We start from the raw sequence: 13,389 nt of genomic DNA, 5'->3' as shown, positions 1-13,389 counted from the left end.
TGTGACCTACTTGTGTGTATTTACTGACATGAATGTGTAACTGATAGATGCCCACACACTGCATGTTCATGTGTTTAAATGTATGTAAATTGTAAAGTCTTTTGTCTGTAATGTATTTTTGTTACATGTCGGACCCCAGTAAGACTAGCTGTTGCCATTGGCGTCGGCTAATGGGGATGCTAATTAATCAAATAAAAAATTAATAAGAAGGGCATTCTAATTGTGGCTTTGATGGGCTTGTGGTTATAAATAAAACATTAATAAATGTCTCAGAAACACAAGACAATGGAGAAGACACATGGACTGTTAGTTAGACATCAACAAGCAGGAAGGTAACACGTTTCAATTTGTTTTGCTCAGACACTCGAAACGAACTGATCACAATTAAATGTTTTTTTTTTGTGTGTGTTTGGGAATGTAGGTTGGAGTTGGGGCGGGATTTTGTGAAGGGGTCAAATGTACAACTATTTACTTCCAGTGGATGATTGATTGAAAACAATGAATAAAAGCCCTGTGATTTGATTAGTGTAACGGCCGTCGTAGGAAGTGGACCAAAATGCAGCGGGTACGTGAATGCTCATATTTACTTTATTACAAACACCACACAAAAACAACTAAACGAAAACACGATTGACAGCCAACAGTTCTGCAGGCTAAACATAGCAGTGCACGAATACAACTTCCCACAAAGGGACAGGTGGAAACAGGGCTACCTAAGTATGACTCTCAATCAGCAACAATGATGTACAGCTGTTCCTGATTGAGAGCCATACCAGGCCAACACAAAGAAATACACAACATAGAAAACCATAGAAATACAAAACAAGAACATTATTCAAAAACCCTGGAACACAAATCAAACACCCCTCTTACATAAATACATATCCCATTAAACCCCGAACCACATAAAACCAATACCCCCTGCCACGTCCTGACCAAAATACAATAACCAATAACCCCTTATACTGGTCAGGACGTGACAGTACCCCCCCCCCCCTCCCCCAAAGGTGCAGACCCCGGATGCACTTCACACAAAATAAACCCCCCAAACTAAAGGGAGGGAAGGTGGCTGCCGTCACCGACGGTTCCCGTGCTACACCCCCCCTCCCTAATCCTCCTACTGTGGAGGTGGCTCAGGCCTTAGTCCACCACCTAACCTGTCCAGCCCCGCAGAATACCTCTGGCTGAGGCACGTCGCTGTAGACCTCAGGCAGAAGGACGATTCTGGGAGCTCCGGACGGTAGGGCGACTCTGGGAGCTCCGGACTGTAGGCCGACTCTGGGAGCTCCGGACTGTAGGCCGACTCTGGGAGCTCCGGACTGTAGGCCGACTCTGGGAGCTCCGGACTGTAGGCCGACTCTGGGAGCTCCGGACTGTAGGCCGACTCTGGGAGCGCCGGACTGTAGGCCGACTCTGGGAGCGCCGGACTGTAGGCCGACTCTGGGAGCGCCGGACTGTAGGCCGTCTCACTCGGTTCCGGACTGTGGGCCGTCTCACTCGGTTCCGGACTGTGGGCCGTCTCTAGACGGGGCACTGTCGTCGGACACTCTGGACGGGGCACTGTTTCCAGACACTCTGGACGGGGTACTGTTGCCGGAAGCTCTGGACGAGGCACTATTGCCGGAAGCTCTGGACGGGGTACTGTCGTCGGAAACTCTGGACGGGGACAGCGCACTGAAAGCCTGATGCGTGGGGTTGGTAGTGGAGGTACCAGACTGGAGACACGCACCCCAAGGCTAGTGCGAGGAGCAGGAACAGGACAAGTTGGACTGGACTGACGCACTGGAGGCCTGGTGCGTGGGGCTGGTACTGGAGATGCCAGACTGGATACATGCACCCCAAGGCTAGTGCGGGGAGCAGGAACAGGACGAGTTGGACTGGGCTGACGCACTGGAGGCCTGGTGCGTGGTGCTGGCTTTGGATGTGCGAGACTGGAATCACGCACCTCAGGGCTAGTGCGAGGAGCAGGAACAGGACGAGTTTGACTGAGCTGACGCACTGGAGGCCTGATGCGTGGTGCTGGCTTAGGAGACGCCAGAATGGATACACGCACCTCAGGGCTAGTGCGAGGAGCGGGAACAGGAAACACTGGGTCGTGAAGGCGCGCTGGCGGTTTTGAGCGCAGTACTGGCACCAGCCTTACTGGCTGGATGCCCGCTTCCCCCTGGCAAATGCGGGGCGCTGGCACGGCGCACACCGGCCTGTGAATGCTCGGCCTCGACGCCATGCACATCACCCCATAGCACGGGGCCTGACCAGTAACAAGTTGCCTCCGATAAGCACGGGGAGTTGGTTTGGGGCTTAACCCTGGCCCAGCCAAACTACCCATGTGCCCCCCCCAAAAATATTATTGGGGCTGCCTCTCATGCATCATACGTTGGGCCCGCTCTTTGTTCCACATTCGCCGTTCCTCCCTCACTGTCTCCACCTGTTTCCATGGCAGGGTCTTGTCCCCTGCCATTACCTCCTCCCATGTTCAAAATGTCCTCCACTCCCTTCTCTCCCTGGCCCAGGATCCTTCCTCTTCCTGGGCCCGCTGCTTGGTCCGTTGGTGGTGGGAAGTTCTGTAACGGCTGTCGTAGGAAGTGGACCAAAATGCAGCGGGTACGTGAATGCTCATATTTACTTTATTACAAACACCACACAAAAACAACAAAATGAAACCACGAATGACAGCCAACAGTTCTGCAGGCTAACATAGCAGTGCACAAATACAACTTCCCACAAAGGGACAGGTGAAACAGGGCTACCTAAGTATGACTCTCAATCAGCAACAACGATGTACAGCTGTTCCTGATTGAGAGCCATACCAGGCCAACACAAAGAAATACACAACATAGAAAACCATAGAAATACAAAACAAGAACATTACCCAAAAACCCCGGAACACATAAATCAAACACCCCTCTTACATAAATACATATCCAATTAAACCTCGAACCACATAAAACAAATACCCCCTACCACATCCTGACCAAACTACAATAACCAATAACCCCTTATACCAGTCAGGACGTGACAATTAGATTGATGTTTTAGTTCCTTTGTGGAATTATTTTTAGCATCAAATAGGAGAGTTGCCATTCCTAATGTGTGTAGATGGGCAGATACATTTCCAACACAAATACAAGCAAGTAATTAAGATAGAAAAATAGCTTAAAGTATGCATTTTTTTATGACTATTACTTCATGTACAGTTCTGTTTAGTTTTTACATTGTATTTTCAACACTTTAGGTTTCACCTTTATTTTACTAATTAAACTAAACTTAACTGTGTCACGCCCTGATCTGTTTCACCTGTCCCTTTGATTGTCTCCACCCCCTCCAGGTGTCGCTTATTTTCCCCGAGAGTGCCTGGAATCAGGGTCTCTTCGATACTTTTCTTCACGGATTATCTGAGGAGGTAAAGGATGAGGTAGCTGCTCGGGAATTGCCGGTGGACCTCGACTCCCTTATCGCCCTAACGAGCCAACAAGACCTGGAAACCACCTTGAGATGCCTGGTCTCAACCAACCCCACTACCTGGAGCCGTCAACTGGTCTGGGTGGAGTATGCCCAGAACACCCTTTTCTGCCTCTGGACTCTCCCCTTTCGAGTGCTCCATGGGGTATCCGTCTCCACTCTTCCCAGAAAAAGAGCAGGAGGTCAGCGGACCCTCGGCCCAGATGTTTGTCCGCCGCTGTCGACGTACCTGGAGAAGAGCCAGGGCGGTTATTCTCAAGACCAACTCCAGGTATCGTCGACAAGCGGACCGTTGCCGGACCCCAGCTCCCCGCCACCGCATTGGGCAGAGGGTATGGCTTTCCACTCGGGACCTGCCCCTGCGGTTAGAGTCCTGCAAACTGTCTCCCCATTTCATTGGTCCTTTTCTCATCTCTAGAGTCCTTAGTTCCACTGCTGTCTTGTGTTACCCCATACCCTCCGTATCCACGCTACTTTCAATGTGTCCTTAATTAAGCCCGTGTCTCACTGACCTTTGTCTTCTGTTTCCAGGCCCATCCCTCCCCCAGGGTAATCGATGGCCTGCCAGCGTATACGGTGAGATGCCCCCTGAGGGTTCGACCACGGGGCAGGTGTTTCCAGTACCTGGTTGACTGGGAGGGTTATGGCCCGGATCTGGATTCCTGCTAAAGACATCTTGGACCCGGCACTCATCGCCAATTTCCTCCGCCGTCAGCCAGGTATGCACCCAGGTAGGACACCAAGTGGCATCCCTGGGGGGGGCAATACTGTCACGCCCTGATCTGTTTCACCTGTCCCTGTGATTTTCTCCACCCCCTCCAGGTATCGCTGATTTTCCCAGTGTATTTATCCCCGTTTCCTTTCTCTCTGTGCCAGTTCGTCTTGTATGTTTAGTCAATAATTACATTTACGTAATTTAGCAGACACTCTTATCCAGAGCGACTTACAAATTGGTGCATTCACCTTATGATATCCAGTGGAACAACCACTTTACAATAGTACATCTATATATTTTTTTGGGGGGGTGGGGAGGTTAGAAGGATTACTATATCCTATCCCAGGTATTCCTTAAAGAGGTGGGGTTTCAGGTGTCTACGGAAGGTGGTGATTGACTCCGCTGTCCTGGCGTCGTGAGGGAGCTTGTTCCACCATTGGGGTGCCAGAGCAGCGAACAGTTTTGACTGGGCTGAGCGGGAACTGTGCTTCCGCAGAGGTAGGGGGGCCAGCAGGCCAGAGGTGGATGAACGCAGTGCCCTTGTTTGGGTGTAGGGCCTGATCAGAGCCTGAAGATACGGAGGTGCCGTTCCCCTCACAGCTCCGTAGGCAAGCACCATGGTCTTGTAGCAGATGCGAGCTTCAACTGGAAGCCAGTGGAGTGTGCGGAGGAGCGGGGTGACGTGAGAGAACTTGGGAAGGTTGAACACCAGATGGGCTGCGGCGTTCTGGATGAGTTGTAGGGGTTTAATGGCACAGGCAGGGAGTCAAGTCAACCAGCGTGTTTCCCCCTGTACTCCGTTTCTATTTTCTTTTGCTAGTCTTTCTGGTTTTGACCACTGCCTGACCATCCTGCCTGCCCTTCGGTATCTATTGGACTGTACACAACCATTCTCTTGCCTACCCCTTTTTGGATTAATAAACATTGTAAGACTCCAACCATCTGCATCTGGGTCTCGCCTTGACAAACGGTTTTAATTTAGATTTCATGTGATCTTTAATGCATCTTCTATATTTTATTTGGTCTTTGATGTACCTTTGTACAAGATCAAGAGCATCTCGGGACAGTTACTGTCTGTGTTTTGTCTGGAGTTTCTTCATGTGAGTGTGCAAAGACACCAACATTGTGCAAATAACTGAAGACATTCACTTACATTTTGTAAAAAAAAAATGTTTGTCTCTCACATGGTAGAGGTTTGATATGATGACAACATAATGTGCTATCTTTTTCAGTCTGTGTTAACAAACTCCCATGGTCAGATAACATGCCTTATCAAGCGTAAAACATAACCTCCTAACATTATGCAACAGTTTCCATGAAAACAATACAGGAACAAAGCAAAAAGGTATTTCAACATTGATTTCATAACATAAACCACCTTTTGGGAGTTTGCTTAAGTCTCAACCTGCCACAGGCCATCTGTCATGTCTGCTTAACGTTCACTGATACGGTCACGGGTGTCGTATGAATTGGACCAAAATGCAGCGGGTACGTGAATGCTCATAATACTTTTATTAGAACATTTACACAAAACAAGAAAACGAACGACAGCTAAACAGTATTGCAGGCTAACCCTAGCAGTGCAAAAACAACTTCCCTCAAAAGACAGGTGAAAAAGGGCTACCTAAGTATGACTCCAATTTAGCAACAACGATGTACAGCTGTTCCTGATTGAGAGCCATACCAGGCCAACACAAATAAATACACAACGTAGAAAAAAAACAGAACAATACCCGACAACCCAAAACAAACACACCCCTGCCACGCCCTGACCGAACTACAATAACAAACAGCCCCTTTACTGGTCAGGACGTGACAGATACCTACGTAACCAGCAAACTAGACTGCAATAGAGTTTGTATATGTTAATGACCAAGTCCTTAAGTGACTATATAATGAAAACATATATAGCTGCCAGTAAAACAGGATCAACATATTTAATCACGTACAATGGCCAACTTCACTGCATCAAAACTACATCCCCATCAGCATCCTCAGGAACTCTGGTTCTTCTGTCCAAATATCAGACATGGGGCATATGGAATGTCCACCTGAGAAATCGGGTAGGTTACTATTCTGTCCTCTTACAAGTGAAAATAAAATGACACATCTCATTACTGTGTGACCTGAGTGCACTTATTCCTTTACACATGCACTTTAGTTTTCAATATTTGAGTTCAGTGGCATCTGTACGTTATTGTACAGTTGTATAGTATTTCACTTATTAATTACCAATGACATGTAGGCGTATGCAATATTATCACACTCACTGTACATCACAAAACCACACTCCCCCATGTTTGAGAAATTTTTGAAGCAAGACTTTGGTTGACATCTGATGCTTTTTTGAAATGTACCAATATTCTGAGGAACGACCGCATCTGTCTGCCTACAGTATAAAAACTGCACGTCTATCATGTTCACAACAGACTGATCCTGGGCATCCTGCAGTCATTCACCATGGCACCCGTCTTTGTGCTGACCATTTTCATCGCCGTTCTCTGCTCAGTTCAGGGCCGATCTACAGGGGTAAGTGTCTATCTGAGACTATTGGGAAAACCCTGTGCATGATGAATTATTTGCGTTTTAAACATTTTAACCTATTTTGTTGCATATTTCCTTCTGCTGTTGGCATACAGAAAGCTTCACTTGAAAGGAGTGAAGAGGACATGGAAATTGGTGTGTTCATCCTGTCTTTATAAACATTTAGTTGCTGACATTGTATTATGTATCTAAATATCATGTTCCATAAATTAAACCTGGTTTTATTAATCATTCATTGTTAGAATGTATATGACGTACAGTACCAGTCAAAAGTTTGGACACACCTACTCTTTCAAGGCTTTTTCTTCATTTGCACAATTTTCTACATTGTAGAATAATAGTGAAGACATCAAAACTATGAAATAACACATGGAATCATGTAGTAACCAAAAAGTGTTAAACAAATCAAAATATATTTGAGAATCTTCAAAGTAGCCAACCTTTGTCTTGATGACAGCTTTGCATACTCTTGGCATTCTCTCAACCAGCTTCATGAGGTCGTCACATGGAATGCATTTTGAAAAACTGGTGTGCCTTGTTAAATACATTTGTGGAATTTCTTTCTTAATGCGTTAGAGCCAATCAGTTGTGTTGTGACAAGGTAGGGGTGGTATACAGAAGATAGCCCTATTTGGTAAAAGACCAATTCCAATTAATGGCAAGAACAGCTCAAACAAGAAAAGAGAAATGACGAAGTTTCTTCAAGTGCAGTCGCAAACACCATCAAGCGCTATGATGAAACGGGCTCTCGTGAAGACCCCCACAGGAAAGGAAAACTCAGAGTTACCTATGCTGCAGTTAATTAGAGTTACCAGCCTGAGAAATTGCAGCCCAAATAAATGCTTCAGAGGTCAAGTAACAGAGGAGACTGCATGAAACAGGCCTTCATGGTTGAATTGCAGCAAAGAAACAACTACTAAGAGACCCCAATAAGAAGAGCCTTGCTTGGACCAAAAAGATGAGCAATGGACAATAGACCGGTGGAAATCTGTCCTTTGGTCTGAGTCCAAATTTGAGAATTTTGGTTCGAACCGCTGTGTCTTTGTGAGATGCAGAGAAGGTGAACGGATGATGTCTGCATGTGTGGTTCCCACCGTGAAGCATGGAGTAGGAGGTGTGATGGTGTGGGGGTGCTTTACTGGTGACACTGTCAGTTATTTATTTAGAATTCAAGGCACACTTAACCAGCATGGCTACCACAGCATTCTGCAGCAATACGCCATCCCATCTGGTTTGCGCTTAGTGGGACTCATTTGTTTTTCAACAGGACAATGACCCAACACACCTCCAGGCTGTGTAAGGGCTATTTGACTAAGAAGGAAAGTGATGGAGTGCTGCATCAGATGACCTGGCCTCCACAATCCCCCGACCTCAACCCATTTGAGATGGTTGGGATGAGAGTGAAGGAAAACCAACAAGTGCTTAGCGTTTGTGGGAACTCCTTCAAGACTGTTGCAAAAGCATTCCAGGTGAAGCTGGTTGAGAGAATGCCAAGCGTGTGCAAAGCTGTCAAGACAAAGTGTGGCTACTTCGAAGAATCTCAAGTATAAAATATGTTGAACAATCTTTTTGGTTACTACATGATCCCATATGTGTTATTTAATAGTTTTGATGTCATCACTATTATTTTACAATGTAGAAAAGAGAAAAATAAAAACACTTGAATGAGTGGCTGTGTCTAAACGTTTGACTGGTACAACATATTATCTTATTGTAATATTAGGGACACAGTTGCATTTAAGCAATTTTTTTTATCCCATTCCGCAGACAGCACCCGCACCAATAGCATTGAAGAGGAGGATTTTTCTGCTTCAACGCTCATTGAGAAGGCCAACAGAAATCTTGGTAAGGCAGCCTGTATATTCCTACCCTGCATTTAATGACACCGAGAATGAAACACAGATAATAACCTTCACTTGGTGTTGTTTTCTAGGGAAAAGACTTGACGAGCCACTAGTCATGTTTGGGGATATTGCAGTAAATACTGGGTTCATGAACGCTGACCCCTGCACAGCTCACACCTGCAAATGGCCGAAGTCCTCTAATGGGAACGTTTACGTGCCCTATGTGATCTCTAATCAATACTGTAAATATTTTCTTCTCTGAAATTATTTTCTTCTGAGCTTAATGGTTTGGTTTTACTATACTATATGAGTCTGTGTGTGCGTGTGTGTATTGAGTTTCTGACTTTCTTGTTGCTCCATTGAGCAGCGCCCCGGGAGAGGTCCGTTATTGAAGGTGGGCTGCAAACCTTTGCAGCATCAACCTGCGTCCGATTCTTTCCCCGAACCAATCAGAGGGACTTTGTGGACATCCAGTCTCTGTCAGGGTATGACCGCTGCACATTACGAGACCTGTTATACTTGTCTTCTGCCACTCTTATTTACTTAGTGTTTACATGACAATTTACTTTACTGTTATTGCTACAAAAAACAACACTTTATTACTTTTAGAAATGACCTTTATTTCTTCCGTATACACTCTTGTTTGTAGCTGTTACTCGTATGTTGGACGCCAGAAAAATGGCCAGGTGGTGTCTCTGAATAGGAACGGATGTGTCCATCTGTCTGTGGTGCAGCATGAACTGCTGCACGCCTTGGGCTTCAACCACGAGCATTCGCGCATTGACCGTGACAGCCATGTTCAAATCCTGACTCAGAACATTTTGCCTGGTTAGTGCTTTCTACATCCACAGATGCTGAATTTATAATATATATTTTTAAATAACTTTGTAGGTAAATAATAAATACTATTGTTTACAAGATATGTAAATATTATTCCTGCCCATTTTGAGTAAGACATATTAGTAAAACTTTAATAACTTGAATGTAAACTTTAGTGTACTACTATCTGATTATAATAATACATTAGTATTTCATTATTTGTAAACATGTAGAAACACTGACATGGATTTATAAGCTTTTCAATTAATAAGCATTTATAACATTCATAATAATCTGTAAAGCATTTCTTTATAAGCGTGACTTATTCATGAAAGTTATTATACTGTGTAAGAAAATGATTTATCATGCATTTTCCATCATAGGAATGGAATCCAATTTCGACAAGGTCGACACGATAAACTTGGGGACTCCATATGACTATAATTCTGTCATGCAATACTCAAGGTAAGTTGAGGACATAATGGAAAGGTTTTCTTTACTGCAATAACAGCTATAATGTTGTATGGCTAAAATAATTTGACCTTTCATAGTCTACTCATGTCATCCTTTAATTGCAATTGATGGTGTGCGAGCTTTCTGCCCAATGTTGTCTGGTTCCAGGTTTGCCTTCTCCAAGAACAATCAGCCCACCATTCTTCCAATCCCTGACAATAATGCAGTTATTGGCCAGGCAACTCAGATGAGCCCTATGGACATTCTGCGGATCAATCGTCTCTATAAATGCTGTAAGTGATTTTCTAAGGAGATCTGTTTATCATAACTGTTGTGATTATTATACCTGCCTGTATGCTTCACGATACCGTTGCTCAATCAATTTGAGATATTTGGGAATCTAGTATTTGAATTGAATTGAGTGATATTCTGTATTTATACTGTTATAAATTGGTGTACAGATTATTTTTTAAAGCCTTGAGCACCATCAACTCAAAAGGCAGAAATACAGCATGTCAATTCTAAAAATATTTTATTTTTCCCTTCTCTTTTATTAGGAAAGCAGGTGGACTGATTTGAAAAGTGCGACGGTAGAGCGTCTGCTGAGGATTGTAACTGCAGTTATAGCTTGCTTTTCAACTTTGAACATGAATATAAGAAACAAATGATAATTTATGCTGATAGAATGAATTGAGATGCAGATCTGTATCCGTATATCAGATCTGTTATGGCTTATCATAGATAGAACATTGGTATGGCAAAGCAAAGTACTGTAGTCTACTGAAACATTATCACAATAAACATGTGTAGCAACGTGTATTTGATAGCCCGTTCTACGTTTGTTATGGTTTATGTTTATTTTTCTGATTGCAAAGGGTACATTGATGGTGATTATCCTATAACGTGCACAGGTGTGCAAGTGGATTAGTGGGTAAAACAAAAACCTTCTGTATATTTTTAGGGGAGTTAACAAGGCTATCTCACCTAAGACTACAGTAATAACACATGTCCCAACTCCCACACGCACAGAATATCGTGTATTATACAGCAAATTTAACACTCTGTTACTTTTGCATTTTGGAAGTCTGAAACAACGACATGAGCTTAAAATCGTTGTAGAGTGAGTGTCCAGTAATACTTTACAACATGGTTCCATTTGTAAAAGGTTTATAAAGGGCGTATAATTAGGTTATTAATGATTATTTCAGCATTTGTAAATGCATTTTTTTGCATTATAAACCATTAATTAAGATGAACCTTTATATATTGTCATGCAACTTTATTTCTCACTTTTTGGTGTGATGCATTGGTGTTCTGTTCCATGAACAGAGGAGGATGGTTTTAATGATGTGTCTTGACCCACTTTTGATGCCCTGGTCAAATGTACATTATTCAATCATTCCTAATATATTACCTCTTACCAGATGATATAAACACAGGTAATACCTTTGATTGGTGAAACAGTGGAGGAGGTATCCTCTCACAACGTTGAATATTATTGTTATCACACCCACCACGCACTGACTGAATATGTTTAACAAAGTGTTGAATCTTCTCTCATGTGTGTCGCGATGATTACCCAATACTGCCTATAAGTACAGTATATCTAAGCTCTGAGTGAACTCTAAAATCATCTAGAAATGACTTACTCACATGTACCTAATAAGGTATATCTTATTTTAAAGTGACATACCTATGAATATTTATAACTGATTCATCAACATTTATAACTGCTAAAAGTATACCTTGTTTTAAAGTGGCAATCCACTGACCAGGAACAAATGAGTTACCAACATTTATAACTGCTGAAAATATATATTTAAAGAAAGTATAAACCTACTGACAATTTATTAAAGAGTTAGGTGGACTAATATTTATACCTTCTAAAAACATACTTTAAAAGGCAGTGGAAACCTTCTGCCAACTTGTGAATGAGTTGCAAATATTTATAACAGCATTTAATCTCCTCAAACAAGCAATACATAGTAAGAACAAAATGTAATTTAATAGAATGACACTTTGGGAAAACAATTTTAGCCTATCATTGGTATAGTGAGTAGCCTAGCTAATTCAGATAAACAGGGGGTTTGTTTTACTCCCCTTTTTAACATTACAAGTCAGAATATAAATTGGAAACAGATGAACTATTTAAAAATACAACATTAACATAGATGGTCCTCTTCTGTGTCTTTCTTGTCAAGCATTTTCCCATCCTGGAGTTTGAGACCTCATGGGAACTTAGCAATTTAGCAGACACTCTTGCTACACATAACTGTACTATCATCATTATCATGATTTATTCAATTTATGCTTAGCTAGTTATGTTATCCACTGCTAGCTAATAATAATAATAGCTAGCTAGTGTTTAACATTACTTGCTAACACTAATAGCTAGTTACCACAGATTAAAGGGGTTAGCTAATTATCACAATTTTTGCTAATACACTAGCTACTAATTAAGAGTCTGAGCGAAGAAAGCAGGCGATCATAAACAGTGCCTCTGGAAAGTATTCAGACCCCTTGACTTTTTCCACATTTTGTTATGTTACAGCCTTATTCTAAAATTGATTACATCGTTTTTTTCTCATCAATATACACAAAATACCCCATAATGACATCGCAAAAACAGGTTTTTAGTAATTTGAGCTAATTTATAAAAAAATGAAAACTGAAATAGCACATCTACATAAGTATTCAGACCCTCTGCTGAGTAATTTGTTAAAGCAGATCTTCTCAAGCTTTGTCAGGTTAGATGGGGGAGCATTGCTGCACATCTATTTTCAGGACTCTCCAGAGATGTTCGATTTGGTTTAAGTCCGGGCTTTGGCTTGGCTGCTCAAGGACATTCAGAGACTTGTCCCGATGCCACTCCTGCGTTGTCTTGGCTGTGTGCTTAGGGTCGTTGTCAGGTTGGAAGGTGAACCTTCACCCCAGTCGGAAGGCCTGAGCGCTCTGGAGCAGGTTTTTCTCTCTGTACTTTGCTCCGTTCATCTTTGCCTTAGTCCTGACAAGTCTGCAAAATGGTTCTGGAAGGTTCTCCCATCTCCACAGAGGAACTCTGGAGCTCTGTCAGAGTGACCATCAGGTTCTTGGTCACCTCCCTGAGCTAGGCCCTTGTCCCCTGATTTCTCTGTTTGGCCCGGACAGCCAGCTGTAGGAAGAGTCTTGGTGGTTCCAAACTTCTTCCATTTAAAAATGATGGAGGCCACTGTGTTCTTGGATACTTTCAATGCTGCAGAAATGTTTTGGTACCCTTCTGTGCCTCGGCACAATCCTGTCTCGGAGCTCTACGGACAATTCCTTCAACCTCATGGCTTTGTTTTTGCTCTGATATGCACTGTCAACTGTGGGACCTTATATACTGTAGACAGGTGTATGCCTTTCCAAATAATGTCCAATCAATTGAATTTACCACAGGTGGACTCCAATCAAGTTGTAGAAACAACTCAAGGATGATCAATGGAAACAGACTGCACCTGTGCTCAATTTCGAGTCTCATAGCAAATGGTCTGAATACTTATGTAAATAAGGTATTTCTGTTTTTAACCAGTT

General features: G+C 43.1%; 1 protein-coding gene across 2 annotated transcripts; it reads left to right on the top strand.

The window, feature by feature from the left end:
- Positions 1 to 6,610: 6,610 nt before the first annotated feature.
- On the top strand, positions 6,611 to 10,669 carry LOC115187855 (low choriolytic enzyme-like). 2 transcript variants are annotated; one of them, XM_029746886.1, is made up of 9 exons: positions 6,611 to 6,706; positions 6,817 to 6,856; positions 8,489 to 8,566; positions 8,655 to 8,807; positions 8,933 to 9,050; positions 9,215 to 9,393; positions 9,768 to 9,849; positions 10,006 to 10,130; positions 10,395 to 10,669. In XM_029746886.1, coding segments are annotated over exons 1-9 (846 nt in total). In that variant the 5' UTR covers positions 6,611 to 6,637; the 3' UTR covers positions 10,397 to 10,669. The 2 variants fall into 2 exon arrangements, with proteins under 2 accessions (XP_029602746.1, XP_029602745.1); XM_029746885.1 differs by lacking the exon at positions 10,395 to 10,669 and having other exon boundaries at positions 10,006 to 10,138.
- The last annotated feature ends 2,720 nt before the right edge of the window (positions 10,670 to 13,389 follow it).

Source organism: Salmo trutta, unplaced genomic scaffold (genome assembly GCF_901001165.1).
Source record: "Salmo trutta unplaced genomic scaffold, fSalTru1.1, whole genome shotgun sequence".
Taxonomy (NCBI): Eukaryota; Metazoa; Chordata; class Actinopteri; order Salmoniformes; family Salmonidae; genus Salmo; species Salmo trutta.
Note: the sequence above shows the minus strand (reverse complement) of the source record. Positions and strands in the feature narration are given on the sequence as shown.

Excerpts from the sequence above, each read along its gene's own strand:
- LOC115187855 (XM_029746885.1), top strand. The coding sequence starts at position 6,638 with ATGGCACCCGTCTTTGTGCTGACCATTTTCATCGCCGTTCTCTGCTCA. Across the intron at positions 9,394-9,767 it reads GACTCAGAACATTTTGCCTG|GAATGGAATCCAATTTCGAC; the intron begins GTTAGTGCTTTC and ends TTTCCATCATAG. Across the intron at positions 9,850-10,005 it reads TCTGTCATGCAATACTCAAG|GTTTGCCTTCTCCAAGAACA; the intron begins GTAAGTTGAGGA and ends GTCTGGTTCCAG.